Here is a 27,054-nt window from a genome sequence, read left to right as displayed (position 1 = left end):
TGAGTACGATAATCTGGCAATGGTGCTCCCAAGACCCAACGCACCTCTCTCCCCCTACCTGTATGGTCCCTCCTTCCTATAAACACGATAACAAGCCAACTATCCATAACAGTAATACACCAATAGGCTATGACAGCGCAACAATACTACCAGCAACACAGCAACAGTAGACTATAACACAATAACATTAGACTAAACACAGCAACACATAAGAGAAAGGTATAAACACAGCAATACATCAACTCCCTATAACACAGTAACACACCATTAAGCCATGACACAGTAACAACACCACAAGTCTTAACAATTTAACAAGCCACTTAAGGCAGGCCCGTTGGGATTAGCATAACTTGAAAAGACGCATAACTCAAAAAGCAGACATTTGCGACGGAAATGAGGTACAAAATCGTGCAATTCACTACATCTATCACCAGAAAAACATGAACCACGAAAGAGAACAGGTATATGGAAGAAAGGAGAATGTTAACGGGAAGAATTAAAGATTATGGAATGAGGAAATGAGAACAGAGGAGAAAATAAAAAGTATAAAGAAGAAACGATAACACAGGAAGAAACAAGGAAGGAAAACAAAAGAGAACAGATATATGGAAGAAAGGAGAATGTTAACGGGAAGAATTAAAGATTATGGAATGAGGAAATGAGAATAGAGGAGAAAATATGGAGTATAAAGAAGAAACGGTAACACAAAAGTAGGCTATTATTATTAGGAACAAGGAAGGAAAACAAGAGAACAGATATATGGAAGAAAGGAGAATGTTAACGGGAAGAATTAAAGATTATGGAATGAGGAAATGAGAATAGAGGAGAAAATAAGGAGTATAAAGAAGAAACGATAACACAGGAAGAAACAAGGAAGGAGAACGAAAGAGAACAGATATACGGAAGAAAGGAGAATGTTAACAGGAAGAATTAAAGATTATGGAATGAGGAAATGGAGAATAGAGGAGAAAATAAGGAGTATAAAGAAGAAACGATAACACAGGAAGAAACAAGGAAGGAGAACGAAAGAGAACAGATATATGGAAGAAAGGAGAATGTTAACGGGAAGAATTAAAGATTATGGAATGAGGAAATGAGAATAGAGGAGAAAATAAGGAGTATAAAGAAGAAACGATAACACAGGAAGAAACAAGGAAGGAGAACGAAAGAGAACAGGTATATGGAAGAAAGGAGAATGTTAACAGGAAGAATTAAAGATTATGGAATGAGGAAATGAGAACAGAGGAGAAAATAAGGAGTATAAAGAAGAAACGATAACACAGGAAGAAACAAGGAAGGAGAACGAAAGAGAACAGATATATGGAAGAAAGGAGAATGTTAACGGGAAGAATTAAAGATTATGGAATGAGGAAATGAGAATAGAGGAGAAAATAAGAAGTATAAAGAAGAAACGATAACACAGGAAGAAACAAGGAAGGAGAACGAAAGAGAACAGATATATGGAAGAAAGGAGAATGTTAACAGGAAGAATTAAAGATTATGGAATGAGGAAATGGAGAATAGAGGAGAAAATAATGAAAATAAAGAAGAAACGATAACACAAAAGTAGGCCATTAACACTGAAACAACACACCGAACACTGCAAGGCTACAACACTAGTAATACCATGAACAACAACACAGCAACACAAAAAAAAGAAATATAACAGCAATATGCCACAAGGTAATGGCTGTTCCCCACTACCTGTTCAAATCATCATCAAACCCTTTTTCCCCGCCCCTTAAACACTCCAAGGCCTTACCAGAATCCTAATACGCGTTGGTTCTCCCCGCGGCGTCCATGTCTCCATTCTCACGTCCATTGGTCACTCACAAGGTCAAATAAACGTAATTTCAGGAGGGTCAAGTGTTGCGACCCTCCCCCGTTGACGTCTCCCGGGGCACTGAAGCTATGTGGATTGGTCACTGCGGTTTTACTGTCATCTTTGAATGTTGGTTCTTTTGTATGTAAATTTGTATTCCCACCGCCATTATGCTGTTTCTAGAGTGTTCAATTAACCAGTGATGCTTTCTGTTGATTGGTTGAATTGGTCATTATCTTCAAGTATTTATAATCACGCTGTGCAGTTTCCTTCATCAATATATTAGCGTTGTACATCTTTTAAATAATATTACGTGTGCATTTCATTGTTTTAACTTTCTTAATCCCGAAATATAATGATAAAACACTTGAAAAAAACTACATTTCCTCTGTTTCAAAAGTCGGTGTTGTTGAAGAAAACTTGTAAATACAGCGGAATTTAGGGGAGACTTGTGTATTATGAAGCTGATACCTAACCCGCGGTCTTCCATCAACTATTTACGTTATATAGTGATTAACGTAATCGATTATTTGCAACCGATTACCTCGATTGCTATCTGAAAAAAGGCTGTGATCGAATCCACGCTCCCCCGCCAAGAGTCGAGCAGTACTAAGGTCTTGTCGATTTCCTGAATATTTGTCCATTTTTTTAACGAGTTTTGTGCTCGCAAAGTATTAGGCTCTGAGCGATGGCTGTCAAAACTGAACGAAAATGTACCTGTGGGCTGGATGAACGTGCTCAGAGTCTGGGTAAGTTTCAAAGAGCAAAAAACTCCTCTGAAGCGTACAGCATAACGTTAGTACTAAAACGATGGGAGTTAATGATGTGTTTGAAATTTTAATGACATAAAATCCGCCATTACATTATTTTTTCCTTACACACCCCTAGTGATCAGCACCCACCCCCAGGGATGCGCGCACCACACTTTGGGAACCGCTGCACCACACTTATAATATCAACTTATCACGTTAAACTCCCTTCTTTTACGTGATATCATCGTATCGTGGCCACACACCTGCAGGCGTTTATGTTTAAGGCTCCTGAAGCGTGATTTACAGGTCAAACAAACAGGCAAACACATGAAAATTGATAGAATATAGAAACCGTGATATTTTTTCCCATAGTTATCCTTTCATATGCGTCCTAAATTCCATGCTTTATATTTCCTGATAGACTTTTATACATATTCATATTCATTAGCCTTCACTATACATAATTAACCTCACTAATATACATAATGAACCATACATTGAAGAGTAGGCTAGCAATTATTTTTTTTTTCCTTTATTGTAAACAAGTTAATGGGATGAAGAAACCAATTACCCCCTCCCCCCTCTCTCTCTCTCTCTCTTTCTCTCTCTCTCTCTGAAAGGCTTTTAACGTATTATCTCTCATGATTACAACATAGAGGAGACAAAAACGGAGAGAGAGAGAGAGAGAGAGAGAGAGAGAGAGAGAGAGAGAGAGAGAGAGAGAGAGAGAGAGAGATATGGGGGGGGGAGTGGAGTAACGAGGAGGAAAGAGGAAGAGGAAAATCAGAGAAAGAGGTGATATAGAGGATAATTAGGAGGAGGAGGAGGAAGAAGAGGAAGAGGAAGAGGAGATTGAGGAGAAAGAAAGTGTGCAAGAGCGAATTTATCCTCTCTCTCTCTCTCTCTCTCTCTCTCTTTGGCATTCACGGAAACCCTCGGAGTGGTCGTATTTTGTGTGTGTGTGTGTGTGTGTGTGTGTGTACGTGTGTGTGTGTGTGTGTGTGTGTGTAATTCGTCTCACTGCTGCCCGCCCACAAAGCAATTTCGCCCCGCACACACACACACACACACACACACACACACACATGCATACATAGGAAAGAATGAATGTGTTTGTGCGTCAGTGTGTGTGTGTGTGTGTGTGTGTGTGTGTGTGTGTGTCATATAAAACCGTGTGGTGGGGTACTTTTGAAAACGTATGTGTGTATGTGTGTTTGTTTGTGTGTTTGTATGTGTTTGTTTACTCCTTCGTGTGTTTGTTTGTTTGTTTGTTTGTTTCGAAATTTTGCTTTCATGGAGCGCGTTTGAACCCTGAAAAAATAAAAATAAAAATAAATAAATAAAAATTGAGGAAAAAATATATATTCCGGTATTTTTTTATATTTTCGCTACTTTGAGAGAGAGAGAGAGAGAGAGAGAGAGAGAGAGAGAGAGATGAACATAGTAAGCCCAAATTTATTGAATCATTATATATTAATTTATTCATTCATTCGTTCATGTATTCATTCATAAATTCAATTAGTTTTAAAATGAAAAATACAATTGACATTTAATGGATCTCTCTCTCTCTCTCTCTCTCTCATTTTATCTCATTTTCCGCTCCTTTTCGTCTTTTTCTTCTTCTTTTCATTTACTCTCTTTTCTTCCTCCTTTATTCCTTCCTTCCTTTCGTTTCCTTTAGTTCTCTCTCTCTCTCTCTCTCTCTCTCTCTCTCTCTCTCTCTCTCTCTAAGTAGCGAAAATATTTAAAAAAAACTACTGGAATATATATATTTTTCCTCTATTTCTATTTATTTTTATTTATTTTTATTTTTCCAGAGTTCAAAAGCTCCACATGAAAGCAAAATTTCGAAACAAACAAACAAACAAACACACGAAGGAGTAAACAAATACACACAAACACACAAACAAACACAAAATACTGGAATATATGTTTTTTCCTCTATTTCTATTTATTTTTATTTATTTCTATTTTTTTTCAGAGTTCAAACGCGCTACATGATTATACTATTTTACTCCTATATTATAATGCTATTTTACTATACCATTACAATATTATCTTTACCTGTTCTCCGTCCTCCCTCCGTCAGCCACTCTAACCCCCCTGTCTCTCCCTCGCCAGGCTACGGATCGGTGGCGCCGCAGACAGCTCTTGGCCGCGTCGTGACCATCGTGTACGCCCTGCTCGGGATCCCGCTCATGCTGCTGTACCTTTCCTCTGTGGGTGAGTGGTTGATGATCTTTTACGTTCGGTCTTCAGCGCCGGTGTGGTGTCATCTGCCATCCGGTATCGTGAGACATCCTATCCTTAACCCGGTAGCAGCGACGGGACAAATTTGTGGCTTTACCGTGTAGCAGCGACGGGACAAATTTGTGGCTTTACCGTGTAGCAGCGACGGGACAAATTTGTGGCTTTACCGTGTAGCAGCGACGGGACAAATTTGTGGCTTTACCGTGTAGCAGCGACGGGACAAATTTGTGGCTTTACCGTGTAGCAGCGACGGGACAAGTTTGTGGCTTTACCGTGTAGCAGCGACGGGACAAGTTTGTGGCTTTACCGTGTAGCAGCAACGGGACAAGTTTGTGGCTTTACCGTGTAGCAGCGACGGGACAAGTTTGTGGCTTTATCGTGTAGCAGCGACGGGAAAAATTTGTGCCATGATATAAACCCCAAAAAATAGATGATGCATAAACTGATCACAAATGCTTTGATATATATATTATGAAATGGTTTGTGTGAGGGGTGATTTTTTCTCATTTTTCTCTCTTAGAGGGACCATTAAGAAACATGATCCCCGCTGCTACCGGGTTAACTTAGCATCGTGGAACCCAAAATTTACTATCATAGAGTAACTAAGTGAAGCATCTATGTGTAAAAAAGTACTGATGAAGACCTAAAAAGCGATGCAAAGCTTATTAGGTCACAAAAAGAAGAAGAAGAGTGATTGTTGATTTCCTAGTTATATACATTCATGCGTCATCATTTGCTTTTATAGTAGAATAAATAAACTTGCAAGTCGACAAAAGATACGGGTGGTGGGGCCTGGTGGTCGACCCAAGCCCGTCACGGCGCAGGCAAGTGTTTATAAGGGCGTCATCTTCCTTTGCTCATGCTGTCCCCGGAGCTCATCTTTGATCCTCTTTCATCAGAGAGAATCTAGAGCCCGGGCAGCGTGTGGGTAGTCTTGGGCCACTCGGCGGCAAATGAAAATTGTCAGTTTGTTCTTTGTAGTGGCGGGCGGGACTCGAACCCAAGTCCTTCAAGACGCCGCGCCCGCACGCTCACCACTCAGCCGGGTGTGTTGTATGATTAGGGGAGAGAGAGAGAGAGAGAGAGAGAGAGAGAGAGAGAGAGAGAAGCCAATAATAAGCCGAGGTAATTTATCAAACCTGCCTTTAAATACCTGTGTGTGTGTGTGTGTGTGTGTGTGTGTGTGTGTGTGTGTGTGTGTGTGTGTGTAACCTGGTGAGAGTTCCCTTGGGGGTGTTTCTGTGAGTTTTAATTTACCTGGTGTTACTAGACCTGGTGTTAGTTGTTAATTAACTGGTTTGTGTTCACTGGTGGGAAATGGTGGGCGACCCCAGCCGTAGCGGTGCGGGTGAATGTTATTTATAGTGTCTGCCGTGATGTATGACTCTTGCCTGGCCCATGCTGCCCCCTGATGGGTGATTTTTCGACAAACGTAGATATGATGAAGTTCGTTAGCTGCCTGCGGGACTCGAACCAGGGACCTTGGGATCACCACTCCCCCACCGCCTCCTTGTGCTGTAAATTATAATGTCAAAATGTGGTAAATGTCACCCAAGAATTCTGAGATATCGATAACGCAAAAAAAAGTATCTATACGTGGTTAGTGTTACTCGACATACTGATGTGCGAAAAGAAAGACGAGTGAAAATATTTTGTCCACGTATCCCCTCGATGTAAACAAACCGCCGCCATCTTGTATGACGTCACCAAAGCTCCCCTATCCCCCCTCCCCCTCCTCACTTTTCAACGTCATCCCTTATTCCAGGCGTGATATTTTGCTCAATTTTGGGGAGATTTACCACTCTCTCTCTCTCTCTCTCTCTCTCTCTCTCTCTCTCTCTCTCTCTCTCTCTCTCTCTCTCTCATTTTTCTTCGCCTCAAATCTAAGTTATGAAGGATGTGGTTTGTTCCCTCGAGTCAGTAATTATTCGAGAGAGAGAGAGAGAGAGAGAGAGAGAGAGAGAGAGAGAGAGAGAGAGAGAGAGAGGATGTCCGTGGTGACTTTCGTTTTAGGAGAGTCAAGGGAGAGAGAAAGAGAAAACGGACCGCTCTCTGACCTATTAAAGGGCAGACTTAGCAAGAAAAATAAGTGCTGAGAAAGGAAGTTAGCTGGGACACGAAGGAGGAATGATAAGGAAAAATAAGATGCAAGAGAGAGAGAGAGAGAGAGAGAGAGAGAGAGAGAGAGAGAGAGAGAAGGTTTATATATATATATACATTTATTTAACTATCTTCCTTCAAACTTGCTTACTTAAAAATACATAAACATCAACATCAAACAAACTTAATATATAGATGTAAAAATATATGTAAATAAAAAGAAACGTAAAACTCACTAAAATATATAAAAATCACTATATATATTTAAAAAGAAATTCGTATAAAAACTTAAAGATATAGTTTAGAGGAAAATATTATAGAGAAGAAAAAAGAGAAAAGTAAAGAAAAACAATATACGAAGATGAATGGGAACGTCACTATTATAAAAAAAAAATATATATATAAAAAACATCAAAAATCATAAAAAGTCCCCCTTTAAAAAAACCACACCGAGGAAAAAACTGCCATGCCGAAAACAAAAACAAAAAGAATAAAAAATAAATAAATAAATTAAGAAACACTAAAAAAATTCCCCCCCCCAAAAAAAATACCCCTAAAATACCCAAAAAAATTTATCTAAAAACTTAACAAAAATACCCCTAAAAATACCCACAAAAAATTTACCCTAAAATCTTCACCCCAAAAATACCCCTAAAATACCCACAAAAAAATTTACCCCACTCCTAAAAACTTAACCCCCCAAAAAAATACCCCCTAAAAATACCCACAAAAAAATTTACCCTACTCCTAAAATCTTCACCCCCAAAAAATACCCCCTAAAAATACCCACAAAAAATTTACTACTCTAAAATCTTCACCCCAAAAATCCCCTAAAATACCCACAAAAAAATTTACCCCACTCCTAAAATCTTCACCCCCAAAAAATACCCCCTAAAAATACCCACAAAAAAATTTACCCCACTCCTAAAATCTTCACCCCCAAAAAATACCCCCTAAAAATACCCACAAAAAAATTTACCCCACTCCTAAAATCTTCACCCCCAAAAAATACCCCCTAAAAATACCCCCAAAAAATTTACCCCACTCCTAAAAACTTCACCCCAAAAAAATACCCCCTAAAAATGACCCACAACAAAATTTACGCCACTCCTAAAAACTTCACCCCCAAAAAAAATCCAACCCAAAAAAAAAGAAAAAAAAAGAAGCCACACCGAAAACAAAAACAAAAAGGACACAAACGACGCCAAGAAAGAAAGGTAGGTTATTAAGGAGAAGGAAAGAAAACAAAAACAAAAATAATAAGAAGTGCGTGACCCCGATACACACATTTTCATTTATGCCTTTATTGGTGGACTAAAGAGGTGGGGGGGGAGGGGGGAGGAGGAGCGGGGAGAGGAAAGGAAAGGGAGAGAGAGAGAGAGGGGAGGGAGGGGGAGAAGGGAAAAGTAGGAGAGAAAGTGGGAGAGAGAGCAAAGGGAGGAAAGAGGAGGGAGAGGGAAGTGAAGGAAAGGAAGGAAATAAAGAAAGGAAATGAAAGAGAGGGAGAGAAAGGAAGGAAGGAAAAGGGGAGAGAGTGAAAGGAGAAAGGAGAAGACAGGAGAGAGAAAGGAAAGGGAGGAAAGGAATCGGAGTAAGGGAGGAAAGAGAGAGAGAAAGGGAAAGGAGAGAGAGTGAAGGGAGGGAAAAAAAGGGAGGAAGAGGAAAGGGGGAATGGAAAATAAAGGAAAGAAAGGATTGGAGAGAAATTAAGGAAAGGAAAGGAAAAGAGTGTAGGGGAAAAGAAGGAGGGGGGAAAGTTAAAAGGGAGGAGAGGGAGGAGGGGGAGTAAGGGGGGGAGGGGTAGAGGGAAGGGGGGCTGGGGGGCTAAAGGGGAGGAAAGGAAAGGAAACAAAAAAGGAAAGGAAAGGAAGAGAGGAAAAGGGGAAAAAGGGAGAAAGGGAAAGGAAGGAAAGAAAAGGAAAGGAAAGGAAACAAAAAGAAAGGAAAGGAAAGGGAGGAAAAGGAGAAAAAGGGAGAAAGGGAAAGGAAGGAAAGAAGAGGAAAGGAAAGGAAACGAAACGAAAACGAAAGGAAGAGATTAAAAGGGGGCAGAGAAAGGGGGAGTGGGAAGGTTTTAAAGAGGGGGGCGGCGGTGGGGGGCAGGGTAGGGGAGCAGCGAGGGGGGGGGGGGAATAGGGAGGCACGGGCACATTTCCATTTATAATTTTTGGTGCCGCCGAAGCACCGAAGTTACGCGAGACCCGGGCTGGCACTTAAAATCTTACGCGGCCTTAGATTTGACCCCCACGAGCTGATGATGATGATGGTGATGATGACGACTATTGTTATTGCTGCTGCTGTTGTTGTTGTTGTTGTTGTTGTTGTTGTTGTCAGGGGTTTCAGCCAGAGGGGATTTCTTCTCATCGGCGAATTTCAGGGTTCCAGCGGGAATGTTTGATTACGGCTCGGCAGCCTCACGCATTTGTAATCCTGGTCTCGTTACCGCCTCCACGCTCCCCGGGGAGGCACGACACGCAGATTGCACGGGTCACCTGCCGCAGAGGAGCCCGCCGGACCGTGCACCGCAAACACTGAACCATCAAGCTCAAAATATCTTACCTATGGACGGGGCAGCGGCCTCACGTATACACTCCCTGGGCCTCATGCAACGAGTACCCCCTCCCTATACTCCCCCGGGGAAATAACGCCGCCCCAGCCCCGCCCGCAGGTTAATAGGTGGTCTTTTGGACAGTATGTGGGTAGTCTTAGGCCACTCGGCGGTGACTGAAAAATCCCAGGTGGTAGCGAGGGGAATCGAACCGACGTTGTCCATGGCGTGGTGAATGTGAGCCCAGCACGCTAACCACTCAGCCACCGCCTACCTTACTACCGTATGTTGTTAAGTTTAGTGTTGATTTTTTTAGTTATATTTTTTAAACTCATATATTTATTTACTGATTATATTTATACTACAATTTTCAAACTCATACTTATATATTCTGAACACATTTTCATATTTTTTACACATTCATATATTTTTTTTATCCCCACACTTATACTTTGCGCGCCTACTTTTTACTGTTCCTTTCCGTTTTTTCCCTTTACTTCCTTCTGTTTATTTTCTTTCATTTCATTTCTTCTTCCTTTCGCTTTTTCCCCTCGTTTCTTTTTCCTTCCGCCTCCTCTTCCTGGCATTTACTCAGCGTATTTTTTTTTCCTTCACCAACTCTTAAAAATCAAATATATCCCTTTTTATAGGCGTGAGCTTGTCCTGTCTGTCTGTCTGTCTGTATGTATGTATGTATGTGTGTGTATGTGTGTATGTATGTATGTATGTATGTATGAATATGTCTGTCTGTCTGTATGTATGTATGTATGTATGTATGTATGTATGTGTGTATGTGTGTATGTATGTATGTATGTATGAATATGTCTGTCTGTCTGTCTGTCTGTATGTATGTATGTATGTATGTGTGTATGTGTGTATGTATGTATGTATGTATGTATGTATATGTATGTATGTATGTTCTATTTTATTATTATTATGCTTTCTTTTTTTTTCGTTTGCTAATTATCTTTTCATTTATTTATTTATTCATTATTATTTTTTGTGTTCCTTCATTTTATCACCTTTTTCTTTTCTTCTTTTTATTTCGTTTCATTCGCATAACATTCTTTTATATTTCTTTTCTTCATTTTTTTCGTTTTTTTTTCTTTTTTCTTACATAACGTTCATCTTTTTCTTTCTTCTTTTTTTTCTTTTTTTTTCTTACAAAGCGTCTTTTTTTCTTTCATTTTTTTACTTTTCTTTCTTTTCTTTTTCTTTTTTTTCACATAATATTCACCCAATTTTTATTTCTTTATTTCCTCTTACTTCTTTTTCTTCTTCTTTTCTTCATATTTACTCACATAACGTCGTCTCTTATTTTTCTTTATTTCCACATTTTTTTCTTTATTTCTTTTTTTTTCACATGACATCCACTTCTTATTTTCTTTATTTTTCTTTATTTCCACTTTTTTTTCTTTATTTCTTTTTTTTCACATAACATCCATTTCTTATTTTCTTTATTTCTCTTTATTTACACTTTTTTCTTTATTTATTTTTTTCACTTGACATCCACTTTTTTATTTCTTTATTTCTCTTTATTTCTCTTTTTTTCTTTATTTCTTTTTTTTCACATAACATCCATTTCTTATTTTCTTTATTTCTCTTTATTTCCACTTTTTTTTCACATAACATCCATTTCTTATTTTCTTTATTTCTCTTTATTTCCACTTTTTTTTCACATAACATCCATTTCTTATTTTCTTTATTTCTCTTTATTTCCACTTTTTTCTTTATTTCTTTTTTTTCACATAACATCCAATTCTTATTTTCTTTATTTTTCTTTATTTCCACTTTTTTTTCTTTATTTCTTTTTTTTCACATGACATCCATTTCTTATTTTCTTTATTTCTCTTTATTTCCACATTTTTTCTTTATTTCTTTTTTTTCACATGACATCCAATTCTTATTTTCTTTATTTCTCTTTATTTCCACATTTTTTCTTTATTTCTTTTTTTTCACATGACATCCAATTCTTATTTTCTTTATTTCTCTTTATTTCCACATTTTTTTCTTTATTTTTTTTTCACATAACATTCACTTTTTTATTTCTTTATTTCTCTTTATTTCTCTTTTTTTCTTTCTTTATTTTTTTCACATAACATTCACTTTTTATTTTCTTTATTTCTCTTTATTTCCACTTTTTTTCTTTATTTATTTTTTTCACATAACATTCACTTTTTATTTTCTTTATTTCTCTTTATTTCTCTTTTTTCCTTTTCTCTTTTTTTCCTTTTTTTATCGTCCGTTCCTCGCCGTTATTAGCTTCCCTTTATCGCCCTGAATTTATGGGGAGCAATTTTATTTTTTATATGAGCCCTCTCCCCCTTTTTCTCCCTTTCTCTCTCCCTCCCTTCTTCTCTCTTCCTCCCTTCCTTCCTTTCCTTCTTTCTTCCTCTTTCCCCATCTCTATATTTTTCCCTCCCTTCCTTTCTTTCTACCTTTTTATTCTCCCTTTCCCTTCTCCCTTTTCTCTCCCTTCCTTCTCTCTCCCTCCCTCCCTTCCTTCCTTTCCTTCCTTTCCTTCTTTCTTCCTCTTTCCCCTTCTCTCTTTTTATCCCTCCCTTCCTTTCTTTCTACCTTTTCTTCCTCCCTTTCCCCTCTCCCTTTTCTCTCCCTCTCTCCCTCCCTTCTTCTCTCTCCCTCCCTCCCTTTCTTTCTTCCCTTCCTTTCCTTCCTTTCCTCCTTTCTTTCTCTTTCCCCATCTCTCTTTTTATCCCTCCCTTCCTTTCTTTTCTAACTTTTTTCCTTCCTTTTCCTTCTCCCTTTTCTCCCCATCTCTCCCTCCCTTCTTCTCTCTCCCTCCCTCCTTTCCTTCCTTTCCTCCTTTCTTCCTCTTTCCCCATGTCTATATTTATCCCTTCCTTCCTTTCTTTCTACCTTTTTTTCCTCCTTTCCCCTTCTCCCTTTTCTCCCCCTCACTCCCTCCCTTCTTCTCTCTCCCTCCCTTCCTTCCTTTCCTTCCTTTCCTCCTTTCTTCCTCTTTCCCCATGTCTATATTTATCCCTTCCTTCCTTTCCTCTCTTCCTTTCTTTCTCCCTTTTCTTCCTCCCTTTCCCTTCTCTCTCTCCCTGGCTTTCATTCTCCCTTTTCTTCCTATCTTCTCTCTCCTCTCCCTATCCTTCCTATCTCCCTTTCTTCCTGCCTTCCTCTTTCTTTACCTCTCTCCCTTTTCTCCTTTCCTTACTCTCTCCTTCTTTTCCTACTTTTCTTCTTCTCCTACTTCTCTCTGTCTCTCCCTCTCTATCTTTTATCCCTCCCTCTTCATCTCCCTTTCTCTATACCCTTCCATTTTTCTTCCCTCTTTTTTCCTCTCTCCCTCCCTCCCTTCCTCCAGTCCTCACTTCTTCCCTCATCCATCTCTCTCTTCTTTCTTCCCTTCCCTCCTCCTCATCCATTCTCCTTCCCATCTCTCTTTTTCTCTTTTCTTTCTCCATCCCTTCTCTCCATTGTTTCCCCTTCCCTCCTTTCTCTTATCCCTTTCCTTCTATTATCTCTCTCTCTCTCTCTCTCTCTCGCTTCCTTTTATTCATCATTTTTATCTGTTTACTTTATCTTCTTTTCTCTCACTTTTATTTGTTTTACTTCCTTATTTTTTATTTTCTTTATTTTTTTTTTCCCTTTCGTTCCTAATCTTTATTAAATCTGTTTGTATTTCTTATTTTCGCTCTTTATCCCCTTCTTTTATCAGTGTTTCTCTCTCTCTCTCTCTCTCTCTCTCTCTCTCTCTTAACTTTTCTTTTCCATCTATCTCCCTTTCTCTCGTTTCTTTCCTTCACTTTTCAACTTCTTCACCTACTTGTCTTCTTTTCTTCCTTCGTCCATCTTTCTTTTGTCTTCTTCTGTCTATTTGTCTTCCTTCATCTTGTCTCTCCTTTCTTCCTCTTCTTTATCTTTCTTTGTCTGTTATTTTCTTTTGTACATTTTCTTCTTTTCTTCTTTCCTTTCTTCCTTTTCTTCTTTTTTTCTACTTTCTTTCTTTCTGTTTTTCCTTCTTTCTTCTTTATTTATTTATTCTTCTTCACTTTTTTATCTACTTCTTTCTCTTCCTTTTAATTAATTTTATCCTTAACTTTTATTTCATTCATTCATCTTCTTTCCTGTTTCTCTTTTCTTCCTCCATTTACATATTTTCTTTCTTTCTGACTCTTCTTCTCTCATTTCTTTCTTCCTCCTTTCTTATTTCCTCCTTTTCTTTTACTTTATCCATTTATCTTCATTCCTTTCGCCTCTTCTTTCCCTACCTCCCTCTCTCTCTCCTTCTTTCCTCTCTATCCCTCCTCTCTTCTTACTTTCCCTTCCTTCCTTACCTCCTTCCCTTCCATCTATCTCTCCTTCCCCTATTTCCCTCCCTTTCTTTCCCCACTTCCATTTTCCTTTCTAACCTTTCTTCCTTCCTTCCTTCGTTCCTTCTCTCTTCCCTTCTCTGCTCCTTCCATCCCTTTCCCTCCTTTCTCCTCCTCCTCCTTTTTTTCTATCTTTCTTCCTCTCTTCTATTCGATTTATTGGTGAAACTTATCTCCACACATTCTCGTTTTTCTTCATCTCCGCTTCTTCCTTTTCTTCCTTTCTTTCTTCGCTTCTCTTTTCCCTTCCTTTCTTTCTTCACTTGTTCTCTTTTCCTTCCTTTCTTTCTTCTCTTTTCCCTTCCTTTCCCGCCTTTCTTTCTTCTCTTTTGCCTTCCTTTCTGTCTTCTCTTTTCCCTTCCTTTCCTTCCTTTCTTTCTTCTCTTTTCTCTTCTTTTCTTTCTTCTTTTTTCCTTTACTTTCCTTCCTTTCTTTTTACACTTCTTCTCTTTTCCCTTCCTTTCCTTCCTTTCTTTCTTCATGTTTTCTCTTTTCCCTTCCTTTCCTTCCTTTCTTTCTTCACTTTTCTCTTTTCCCTTCCTTTCCCTCCTTTCTTTCTTCACTTCTTCTCTTTTCCCTTCCTTTCCTTCCTTTCTTTCTTCACTTTTTCTCGTTTCCTTTCCTTTCCCTCCTTTCTTCTTTACTTCTTTCTTCCGATCTACTCATCTTCGCATATTCTTGTTTTTTTTCTTTATCGCCATTCCTTCTTTTCTTCTCTTTCTTCACTTCTCTCTTCCTATCCTTTCCTTCCTTTCTTCACTTTCCTTCCGCTCTATCCATCTCTTTCTTCATCAATACCCCTTTTTTTCCTTCCCTCTCCTTTCCTTCCCTTCCTTCCTCTCCTTCTTCCTCTCTTCTCTCTTCCATTTCTTTTCTTCCTTACCACCCTTTTCCTCTATTCACATTTTTTATATTTTCTTCCTCCACCTTTTCCCCCTTCCTTCATCCTCTCCTTCTCTCTCTCCTTCCTTTCTTTTTCTCCCCTTCTACGCATATTTCAGCTTTTCTTCATCCTCACGTTTTCCTTTCCTTTCCTTTCCTTTCCTTTTCTTTTCTTTTCTCTCCTCCCCTCTCCTCTCCTCTCCATCCTCGCATCTTTCTCCGTCCTCCGTTCTGGTAGTCAAATTCATCTTCTTTGTATATTCCGGCTTTTCTTCATCGCCTTACCTGTCGGGGCATACCTGGGGATTAATCAAGGTAATGTTCCCACGCCTCACACCTGGCGGCCTAACCTGGAAACTCGCGAGGCCTACATAGATTCACATAGATATCCAGACCACTAGGAAAAAGAAACGAAGGGAAAGAAAACGAAAGGAAGAAAAAATGAAAGGGCAAAGAAACGAGAGAAAGTAAAATAAAAAGAAGCAAAAATGTAAAAAAAAAAGGAGAAGGAAAAGGTGTGGAGAAACGAAAGGAAAAACAGAGAAAGGAAAAAGGAAATGAAATTAAACAAAGGGAAGGAGAATTAAAAGAAGGAAAAGAAAACACAGAATGGATCCATATTTAAAGGAACGGGCGGCAACCCAAAAATTTCTCGAGCATGCCATGAGTGACAGCCGCAGCACGCCGCTGGTGGGGGCAGGAGGGAGGGGGAGGGACGTTACGTCGCGTATTTTACACGTATTTTAGGACGAACCTTTGACAAATTTTACGGGTTGGTTTTGTGATTAACCGAAAAATGCGCTCACTACAATTTTAAGATACTGAATTTTTTCTGCTTGACCATTCAGATAACAAAATACCGTACGGAACAAATGCCGCTCCGTGTTGGTTCAAAACGGACCGATACATTTCATTATCGAATACCGAGCGATTCCGTATTTTAAGGAACGGCAAGGCTGCCGCCAAGACAGTCGCCAAGACAGTCGCGAAGACCGTCAGGAAGACCGTCGGCCAACTCTTTGGCAACTGTCGGCCAGCTAGTCGGCCAACCAGTCGACAGACAATCTGGAAGACTGTCGTCAAGACCGTCAAGACTGTCGGCCAATCGGTCGGCAGATTCGTGGTCGTCGTAGACATGGCGCCATTTCAAAAACTGACCGTTGAGACTCGTCTTGAGACTAGTCGGCAGCATGTCGCAGACATGCTGCCAAAAAGTTGGCCGAATGTCCCAGACAGTCGGCAGTCATGGTAGCCGACACCAAGACGCCAAAAAATTCTTGGAGCGTGGGAGCCGACTTGTCAAATGCAGAAGTCGCTGGGTTGTCTTGGCCCAGAGTTGGCACAGTGTGAACGGGGCTGAATAAGAGAAGGAATCTGACCCCAACCACCTTCACCCTCCCCCCCCCTCCTCCCCTCACACACCTCATCACTTAGAATCCAAACCCTTTATAAATCCCTTCTATCCACGTCTCTGCGATGCTCCCTTGTCACTTTGGAAGTCTAGTATTGAAACCTATGACTTTCTCCCTCTCTTTCTCTCTCTCCTCTCGCCTTGAGACTGAAATGTGATCCCGTTGATAAGACGTTCAGTTATCAGAGGAGGAGGAGGAGGAAGAGGAGAGTTGCTACTTTACTTGTGCAGGGAAAAGAAGAAGGAAGAGGAGGAGGAGGAGGAGGAAGAAAGTGAAAGAAGGTGTCAATCGTATTTTCTTCATTACTGGCACTACGAGAGAGAGAGAGAGAGAGAGAGAGAGAGAGAGAGAGAGAGAGAGAGAGAGAGAGAGAGAGAGAGATGTAAGGAGCAAACTGGAGAGAAAACTAAAGAAAAAAAAAGCGGAAAAGGAAAAGAAGGATGAAAAAAAGTAAATGAAAAGGAGAAAACTCTGGAAAAGGAGATGAGAGAGAGAGAGAGAGAGAGAGAGAGAGAGAGAGAGAGAGAGAGAGAGAGAGAGAGAGAGAGAGAGAGAGAAAGGAAACTAAAAAAAAAGAAAACAGAAAGGAAGAAAAGAAGGAAAAACGTAAATTAAAAGGAAAAAAGTGGAAAAGATGAAATGATGAGAGAGAGAGAGAGAGAGAGAGAGAGAGAGAGAGAGAGAGAGAGAGAGAGAGAGAGAGAGACCACCATTTAGTTCAAACACCCCCTATTCACCCACGCGAGACAGTCCCCCTTAAAGAGTAGGGTTTTCTGTGGTTCTTTTGCCTACGTACGACGCTTCAATGACGGCCATGTTGACTCTCTCTCTCTGTGTGTGTGTGTGTGTGTGTTTGTGTGTGTGTGTTTATGTACTGTGAAGAGCATAGATAATAGAGAGAGAGAGAGAGAGAGAGAGAGAGAGAGAGAGAGAGAGAGAGAGAGAGAGAGAGAGAGAGAGTAGCTACAATATTGGAAGCTTCTAAAGTAAAAAAAAAAAAAAGGAAAAAGGAAGATAAAAACAAGGAAAAAATATAAAAGGAAAAGGAAAAAAGGGAAAAATATGATAAGGAAAGGAAAAAAGTATAGGAAAAAGAGGGAAAGTGAAATAGGGAAAGGGAAAGAGGAAATAATAATAAGGGAAATGAAAAAAAGGAAAAATATGATCAGGAAATTAAAGAGAAAAGGAAAAAAGAGGAAGAATAAAATAGGGAAAGGAATACAGGAAAAAATATAAGAGGAAAAGGAAAAACGGAATGCGGAAAAAGGAAAAGGAAAACAGGAAAAGGGAAAAAGGAAAAGGAAAACAAGGAAAAGGGAAAAAAGGAAAAGGGGAAATAACATAAAGGGAAAAGGAATGCGGAAAAAAGGAAAAGGAAAACAGGAAAAGGGAAAAAGGAAAAGGAAAACAAGGAAAAGGGAAAAAGGAAAAGGAAAACAAGGAAAAGGGAAAAAGGAAAAGTGGAAATAACATAAAGGGAAAAGGAAGGAAAATATGAAGAAAAAAAATTGCGTTGAGAAAAAAAAGCGAGTTAACAAAAAAAAACTAAGAAACACGAGAAGCAGAAAAGGGAAAAAAGTGAAGGAAAGTATGACAAAAAAGAGGAAAATGAGGACAAAATATGTAGGTCCTTTCATTCCTCTCGTACCTGTCCTTAATTAAGCATTTTTTCCAGGTGAACCTTATCCTCCTCCTCCTCCTCCTCCTCCTCTATCCCCATCCTCCCTTCCTCCTCTCTCTCCTTTCCTTTCCTTTCCTTCCTTCTTCTACCCTTTCATTGCGTTCCTCTCCCCCTCTTCCTCCCTTCTTCTCTTCCCCTCTTTCACCTTCTTCCCTCTTCCTTACGTCCTCTTTCCTCTCCTTCATTCCCTTCTTTATTTCCTTTCTTCACTTTCTTTCTTTCCCCTTCCCTCCGCCCCCTTCTCTTCCTTCTCCTCTATTCCCTTCTTCATCCTGCCCTTCTCCTCCTCCTCTTCCATTCCCTTCCTCCTCTCTCTCCTTTCCTTCGTTCACTTTTTCCTCCCTTCCTTACATCCTCTTCATTATCTTCCTTTTCTTTCATTTTTTTATTCTTTTTCATCTTATTCCTCCTTTATTATCTCCTTCTCCCCCTTCTTCCTTCTCCATTCCATTCTTTTCTTTTCTTTCTTCACTTTCTTTCCCCTTTCCTCCGCCCCCTTCTCCTCCATTTCCTTCTATTCCCTTTCTTTATCTTCTTTCTCCTTTCTTACGTCCTCTCCTCTCCTCTCTCCTTGTCTTCTTTATTTTTTTCGTTCACTTTCTTTCCTTTCCCTACTTTTCTCTTTTCCTCTCTTTTCCTCCTCCTTTCTTCATATCTCTTCTCTATCCCCTTTCTTCTCCTCTCTTTCTTCTCCTATACTATTCTCTCCTATCTCCTCTGTAGCTCCCTTCTTCTTCCCTCCTTTTCCTTTTCCTCTCTTCTATTCTATTTTTTCTCCTCCCTCCCTTTCTTCTCCTCTTCCCTTTCCTCTTCATCTTTTCCTTCCTTCCTTCCCTCACCTTTTCTTTCCTCCTTCACCTTCTCCTTCCTTTCTTCCCCTCCCTCATTTCCCTCCCTTTTTTTTCCTTACCTCTTCCCTCACTCCTCCTCCTCCTTCCCCCGCCTTCCTCCCTAACCAGTACTAAGTTTGAAAAATAGTAGAATAAAAATTTAACGAAGATAAGTGATTTTTCCCTCAAAATTAAAACACCTGGCTGTAATTAACTCCTACATCCAGGTGAGATTTTACCTTGCATGAGAAAGGAAAACAAACAAACACGAACAGACGAATTAACAAACAAACATAGCTCACCTGTCTTGTTTGTCTTACTTTCCACCAGGTGATAAACACACACACACACACACACACATAAACATACAAGTAAAAACAAACATAAACAAACACGAAAGAGAAGAAAGAAAGAAAGAAAGAAAGAAAGAAAGAAAGGAAGAAGAAGCGAAAGTAAGAAATAGACAACGAAATAAACAAAGAAAGATGAATAAACAAAAAGAACAATAATAAACAAAAAGAATAACACAGGTAAACAAACAAGTAAGCAAAACCAATACATGAAAAAAAGAAAGCAAAAAAGAATAACTAATCAAACACACAAACACACAAACAACCAAGTAAACAAACCCACACAAACAAACACGAGTAAAAAATAAACAAAGCCGGGAAAACAAAGAAATAAAAACACGAAAAAAAAAACAGGTAAACAAACACAGGTAAACAAACAAACAAAGGGTAAAAAATAAACAAACAAAAACCGGGAAAACAAACAAATAAAAACACTCAGGAAAACAAAAAAAAAACACAGGTAAACAAACATAGGTAAACAAACAAACATACATACAAGCACAGGTTAAAAACAAACAAACAAAACCGGGAAAACAAACAAATAAAAACACTCAGGAAAACAAACAAAAAAACACAAAGGTAAACAAATACAGGTACACAAACAAGTAAACAAACAACCAAGTAAACAAACACACAAACAAACAAACATAAAAAAATAAACAAACAAAACGGGGAAACAAATAAAAACACTCAGGAAAACAAACAAAAAACACATAGGTAAACAAACATAGGCAAACAAACAAACAAACAAACACCGTCTCACCTGCCCCTACCCCCCACAGGTGACCTTCTGTCCCGCGCCCTCAAGTGGGTGTGGTGGCGGCTCTGCAGGTGTCGCCGCCGCCGCCGCCGCCGCCCGCCACCCCCACGCCCGAACCCCCACACACCCACGCCCTACACCAACGTGGACCCCCCCAGCAAGGTAAGGGGAGGGGGAAGAGGGAGGAGGAGGAGAAGGAAGGGGGGAGGGGAGGAAGGGATGAAGGAAGGGGAGGAGAGGTAAGGGGAAGAGGAGTAAGGGAGGAAAGGAAGGGGGAGGTAAAGTTAGGGAGAAGGGGAGGAGGGATAAGGGAAGAAGGGAAGGAAAAGAGAGAAGGGAGGAAAGGAGGAAGAGGTAAGGAAAGGGGGAAAGGAGAGGAAAAGAGAGGGGAGAGGAAGAGGGAAAAAGAGGAATAGAAGAAGAAATCAAAAGAGGGAGAGAAGAGTGAAAAAGGAAGAAGGTAGGGAGAGAAGAGAAGGGGTAAAGGAAGGGAAGGAAGAAAGTATGGAAGAAGGAGAGAGAAGAAAAAGAAGATAGAGGAAAAGGAAGAACAGGAGGGAAAACAAAGGGAGGGAAGGTGGAGGGGAGGTGAGTGTGAGGAGGTTACAGAGAGGGGAGAGGGAAGGGAAGGAAGGAAGGAAGGAGGTAAGACAGTGGGAAAAGAAAATACAGAAAGAATAGAGGAAAAGAGATAGAAAGATGAAGAGAGGAGAGAGAGGAGAGGAAAGGGAGTGTAAAAGTGAGGATTGGGAAAGGAGGAGGGGAGAGAGAGGGGGAAGAGGGAGGAAAGAGAGAAGATGAATGAGGAAGGGAGAGGGAGGAGGAAAGAGAAAAAAGCAAGTTAAACGAAGAGTAATGGGAGAGGGGAGAGGAAGAGTAGTGAATGAGAGGAAGGGAGGGAGGGAAGGAGGGAAGGGAAGGGAGGGAAGGGATGGAGGATTGGAGGCAGCCCGGGTGAATACACTAATTGATGGTGAGAGGAACAAAGTGACCGGTGAAGGATGAACACACACACACACACACACACACACAGTACCTGAGGTGTCCATCTTGCCTTTCAGCGTAAGTGGGGCAGCGACGCGGCGGACAGCGAGAGCAGCGAGGGCGAGGGCGGCGAGGGCGGCGCCGTGCCCGTGACGCTGTGCCTGCTGCTGATGGTGACGTACATCTGCGGCGGCGCGGCGGTGTTCGCGCGCGCCCACCACTGGTCCTTCCTGCACGCCGTCTACTTCTGCTTCTCGTCGCTCACCACCATCGGCTTCGGCGACCTGGCGCCCGCCGTCACGCCCGCCGGGGCCACGGGCGTGCAGGTGGCGCTGCTGGGAGCGGCGCTCTACCTGCTGGTGGGCATGGCGCTCATCGCTACCTGCTTCAACCTGATGCAGGAGCAGATGACGAGCCGCGGCTACGGCCTGGGCCGCCGCATGGCCTCCCTCATGGGCCCCGCTCCTCCCGGCGGCGGCGGCACCCACCGCTTCCACCTGGACGATACCTGACACGTGGAGCCCGTGGCGCTCTTCAACTACGGCGGCGGCGGCGGGGGGAGCATCCCGCGCGGCGCCGGCGGGAAGATGCCGCCGCCCTGCCTGGCCGGCGGCTGTGGAGGCGGCGGCGGCGGCGGCATGCTGGCCAACCACACGGGCGGCCACGCGCGCCACAACCACGGCCTGGCCAACACCATCTACAAAGTGACGCCCACGCCCGACGAGGACAAATACCTGACGCCCAACAGCGGCGGCGGGCCGCCCTGCAGCAGCCCGCTGGCCTCCCCCGCCTCGCCCGCCAAGGACAAGGTGGAGCCGCCCTACGGCACCCTCAGGAAGGAGGCGCCCACCCTTAAGCCCGTGCCGCCGCCCACGCTGCCGCCCGCCGCCAACACGCCCACGCACACGCCCATGCTGACCACACGCGCCAAGAAGACCGTCACCATCTGCGACTCGGCCGACGGCGGCCGCGCCGGCAGCCCCCTCAGCCCGGGGCGCATATGACCCGCCTGCTAGCCCGCCGCCAGCCCCTCGCCAGGCCTGTGCCCCGCCAGCCCCTGCCGCGGCCACGCCCAGGCTGAGGGCCTCTGCTGGGGCGTGGACTAGGAACAAGGCGGGGCCGGGGCCAGGCTGGGGCCGCGGTGAGGGCCAGGTCAGGGCCACTGAGAGCCAGGTCAGGGCCACTGAGGGCCAGGTCAGAGCCAGGTCGGGCCAGTGTGCGGGCGCCGCGGCGGTGCTCAAGTGGCCGGGCAGACTGACGACGCTGTACGTGACGGCGTGGGTGTGTACGTCTGTGTGTCTGTGTATGTCTGTGTAGGTGTGTGCACGAGGCTGTGTGTGTGTGTGTGTGTGTGTGTGTGGCTGGCAGGCTTTTTGCACCGTAGTGTGGACGTCACTGTAACATAACATAACATAAATAAATAAATAAATAAAAGTATATATAATAAACTGATTCCAAGTTGACATTCTGAATCCGCTTCGTGAGCCGCTCCGAAGCCCCGATCGACCCCCGCCCGTCTGAAGCAGCGGCGGCGGCGGCGGGGGCGGCGGGGGCGGCGTTCCCCTCACTTCTGTCCTGTCGTGTCCCTCTCGTGTCGGTGTGTGCGCGTGCGTGCGTGTGTGTGTCCCGCGCTGCCCCTCGCTGTTGTTTTATACACTCTCGGTGGCGGCGAGTCGAGGCTTCGTTCGTTACCCTCCGAAACGCGAATCACGGATCATGAAACAGTGAACCGCGAAACTGGCGAAGCTGTGAGGAAAAGAGGAAAGCAGAGAAGGTGAAAAGAAACAGAAAAGGAATGCAAAGGAAAGAGAAAATGATGAATGAAAAGAAACAATGAAATGAAAATGATGGAAAGGAATGAGAAGGAAAAATGAAAAGGAAACATAAGATGGAATGATGATTGAGAAGGAAAGATAAAAAGGAACAGAAAAGGAATGCAAAGGAAAGAGAAGTAATGATGAAAAGGAATGAAAAGAAACAATGAAATGAGAATGATGGAATGAGAAGGAAAAATGAAAAGGAAACATAAGATGGAATAATGATTGAGAAGGAAAGATGAAAAGGTATAAGAAGGAAATAGAAGAAATGGTGAAAAGGAATGAAAAAAGGAAATGAGAAGAAAACTGGATGAAGAGTAATAAGAGAAAGGGTGAGAAATGAAGCAATGAAGAGGAAAAAAAAGTAGTGAATGATGAAAGAAAGAAAATTGATGAATGAGGAAAATGAATTAGAAAAACTGATGAATGAAGGAACGAAAAGGTGATGAATAGTGAAAAGAAATAAAAAAAGAAAAAGTGATAAATGAAAAACAGAGAAACTGACCAAATACTTAATCTTCCGAGTGAGTGACTAGTCAGAGTTCCGAGAGACGGATTCGAACCCTGAAACAGTGAACCGGAAGGTGTGCACGAACGAACTTTGTGCCCGAGGAATGAAAAAAAATAAAAAATGTCCAGCAATCACGTATAAAATAAAAATAAAAGATAATGAAATGTGGAAAAACTGGCGAACTTATAGAACCAAAGAAAATAAAAGTCTCAGATGAAAGTAAATATAAACGATAAAGAAATAAAAAAAGCGATTACGGTAAAGATGAATGTCCGAAATTTACGTGGAAAATAAAATAATGATAAAATGTGGAAAAAATGGCGAACTTATAATCCATGAAAATTAAAAGTCGCTGATGAAAGTAAAAAATAAGAAATAAATAAAAAAAAAACTAGAAAGCAATTAATCCTGTTTGAGTAAAAGTGTTTGTGCTGAAAAGGAATGAAAATAAAACAAACAAAAAATCGAATTATGACGCAAAACTGAGAAAGCGGAAACTCAAAAAAAAAAAAGGAAGAAAGGAGCGAATTTGAATACGAACTTAAAATTTTGGAAGATACTAAAAAAAAAAATTCTGGTAGACATGAAAGAAGTGATAAATGGGACACGAAGAGAGAAGGAAGCGAATAAGTGAAGAGAAAGAAAAGAAGAGAAGAAAGAGGAGAACAAGAAGAGAGAGATAGAGACGTAATGGAAAGATAATTATAAAAACGGACTGAATAACTGAAATGAATGAACGATAAAGGAAACAAGTGGAGAGAAAGAGATGAAGGAAAAGAATAAGTAAAGAATGAATGAAAAGATAGAGGAAAAGGAGTAAATGAATGCGTAAAAATGAATAAAGAATGAATAAAGTGATAAAGTAAAAGAATGAACAAAAGGATGAAAGAAGAAAATGGAGAAAAATGTAAATGAAAAACAAGTGAACAACATAAACGAAATAAATGAGAGTATAGTGTTAATTAAGGAAAGAAGGAAGAAACGAAATAGAAGAGAATGGTGTAATAAGTGAATAAGTGAAATACGAGTGAGTTCAGTATTGCCAGAAAAGAAAATGATCACCAAAACAAATAAAGAGGAAAGAAAAAAAAAAAAAAAAGAGATGTTAGGATAGGAAGAGACAGAAGGAAGTGAATAAAGTAGAATGAGAAAACGGATGAACGAAATGAGTAAATGGAGATAGAAGGAATGGTATTATGAGTAAAGAGAAGATAAAGAGAAGAGAGAGATGATGGGTAAATGTGATGGTGAGTAAAAAGACGAAATGAGGAAAGAAGTGAATGAATGAATAAATTAGAGGCGAGAGAAATGAACTGATAAGAGTGGATGAATAAAGTGAATAAATCTAACGGAAAAAAAATATACTGTCAGGCAAATAAATGAGAATTGAAAAAAATGATGATGAAGAATTAGTAAAGAAGTGAATGAATGAATAAATTAGAGGAGAGAGAAATGAACTGATGAAAGAATGAATGAAGTGAATAAATCTAACAAAAAAAAAAATACTGTCACATGCAAATAAATGAGAAGTGAAGAAAATGATGATAAAGAGTACTTGTGCAAATGGATAAGGACGAAGAGAAGAAAAAAAAATGAATTATATAAGAATGAATAAAAGAAGGAAGTGGTGACAGGGAAAAAAATACCATCACGGCAAATAAATGAGAAGCGAAGAAAATGAAGATGAAGAATTAGTGTGCAAATTAATAAAGACAAAAAGAGGAGAAAAAATGAATTATACAAGAATGAATAAAAGAAGGAAATGCTGTCAAGGAAAAAAAAATCCTATCACGGCAAATAAAATGAGAAGTGAAGAAAATGAAGATAAATGAATGTGTACAAATAGAGAAGGAAGGAAAAAAAGGATGAAAGAAGGAGGAAAGAAACGAATGCATAAAAGATGAAAGAAGAAAAAATCACAATGGAATGGAGGACTTTTTTTTTTTTTTGCCACTAATGGAATAACAACAGGAAATGAACATGTTTTAGCCTCATTATAAAAACAGCAAGAAAAGAAAATAAATAACCAACCAACATATCAGCCAACCAACATATACACAATTTCTGGGAACAGCGAATTAAAAAAAAAAGTGGAAACGCATTAGCCAAGCAAGGGAAATAATAATAATAATAATAATAATAATAATAATAATAATAATAATAATAATAATAATAATAATAATAATAATAATAATAATAATAATAATAAAGTTTGAGGCTAAATAAACAAAAAAAATGTGGTAGTGAGTCAGGAAACAGGAAAAAATGAGGAAAAATGAGGAAAATGGAGAGGAAACAGAGAGAGAGAGAGAGAGAGAGAGAGAGAGAGAGAGAGAGAGAGAGAGAGAGAGAGAGAGAGACGTAAAGATCAAGAGAGATAAAGAGAAAAGAAGAGAATGGTGTTACGTAGAAGATTAAAACTAGACATTATAATCCTCTCTCTCTCTCGCTCTCTCTCTACGGCCAGGTGGAGGTGTTGTTATCACTGTTCGGTGTGTGTCCTGCAACCTTCTATAATCATCTTTCTGTACTGACATCGCCAACGGTAGTCTAAATAAACCATTACATTCGTCGACCGCTTTGATTTGACCCCCCTATAATAGAATAAAGATGATTTCAAGCGCTGACGGGGACGCGGGGAGCTTGTCTTCTGGGGGTCGTAGGAGACGCGGACAGCAGCAATACAAGACAGGAATGCAAGAAGGAAAGAGTAAGAGGAAAAGAAGACCACATGCAGCCCCACTGAAAATAAGGAAATAAAAATACACAAATGAATTAATGTGTGAAAACAAGTAAATAAACAAAAGTGAAAAACAAGATGTCCCTCACTATAAAGCATTTGCCTGCGACTTTCTTTAACCCCCCCCTAAAAAAAAAGTCACAAAATGGTTGAAAATAGTAAAATAAATGTAAAAGCAGAACATGTGCAGGAATATAAATAAAAGTAAACAAACAAAGAAATAAATGTGAACAAGCGCGTAAATATATGATGTAACGAAAAAAATTAAGTTATTATATACAGAAAAAAATGGTGTTGAAAAATGTGATGAAGAAGAGTGAAAATAACACACACACACACACACACACACACACAAGAAAGGTAAATATAAATACACAAGAATGAACATACAATAGGTTAACATACACAAGGAAAATGGTAAGTAGGTATATATAAAAGAATGTAAAAAGTTAAATTAACCTGGTAGCTGCGGGGATCATGTTTCTTAATGGTCCCTCTAAGCGAAGAAAATGAGAAAAAATCATCACTCACGCAAACCATTTCACAATATATATCTACGCATTTGTGATCAGTTTATGTATCATCTATTTTGGGGAGTTTATATCATGGCATAAATTTGGCCCATCGCTGCTACCGAGTTAATATACACACAAAAAAAGGTAAGTATAAAAATGAACTGGAAATGAAAAAAAGAAAAGGTCATAAACACCAAAACAAAACAAATCAAATAAGGGTAACTATAAAGAAATGGAATTAACCAGTTGACTGCGGATTTCCTACCAGAAGACATCACCAAGCTACAGGAGTGGAACAAAAAGTGGCTGCTACAATTCAATGAAGAAAAAGGTTAAGTCGTGCACCTTGGGAGGGGTTACCCAGCATACCAATACCACATGGGAAACACTCCACTATCCACCACAGAGGCAGAGAAAGACCTGGGAGTGTATGTTACCAGGCTACCAGTGAAGGGATATCCAGCACACCAATACCACATGGGAAACACTCCACTATCCACCACAGAGGCAGAGAAAGACCTGGGAGTGTATGTTACCAGGCTACCAGTGAAGGGGTATCCAGCATACCAATACCACATGGGAAACACTCCACTATCCACCACAGAGGCAGAGAAAGACCTGGGAGTGTATGTTGCCAGGCTACCAGTGAAGGAATATCCAGCATACCAATACCACATGGGAAACACTCCACTATCCACCACAGAGGCAGGGAAAGACCTGGGAGTGTATGTTACCAGGCTACCAGTGAAGGGGTATC

The 27,054-nt window shown here is 40.6% G+C and overlaps 1 protein-coding gene across 3 annotated transcripts in view; it reads left to right on the top strand.

Annotated features, from left to right (window-relative positions):
- The window catches only part of LOC126982307 (TWiK family of potassium channels protein 7-like), a 124,983-nt gene extending 103,748 nt beyond the window's left edge, over positions 1-21,235 (top strand). For all 3 annotated transcript variants that reach the window (XM_050834303.1, XM_050834302.1, XM_050834301.1), the window contains 3 exons: positions 4,696-4,797; positions 19,753-19,892; positions 20,792-21,235. In XM_050834303.1, the coding sequence (XP_050690260.1) occupies positions 4,696-4,797; positions 19,753-19,892; positions 20,792-21,226 (677 nt within the window). In that variant the 3' untranslated portion in view covers positions 21,227-21,235. The remainder of the gene's footprint in view (positions 1-4,695; positions 4,798-19,752; positions 19,893-20,791) is intronic.
- The last annotated feature ends 5,819 nt before the right edge of the window (positions 21,236-27,054 follow it).

The sequence above is a fragment of the Eriocheir sinensis genome, chromosome 50, assembly GCF_024679095.1.
Source record: "Eriocheir sinensis breed Jianghai 21 chromosome 50, ASM2467909v1, whole genome shotgun sequence".
NCBI lineage: Eukaryota > Metazoa > Arthropoda > Malacostraca > Decapoda > Varunidae > Eriocheir > Eriocheir sinensis.
This window is presented reverse-complemented; position numbering and strand designations above follow the sequence as displayed.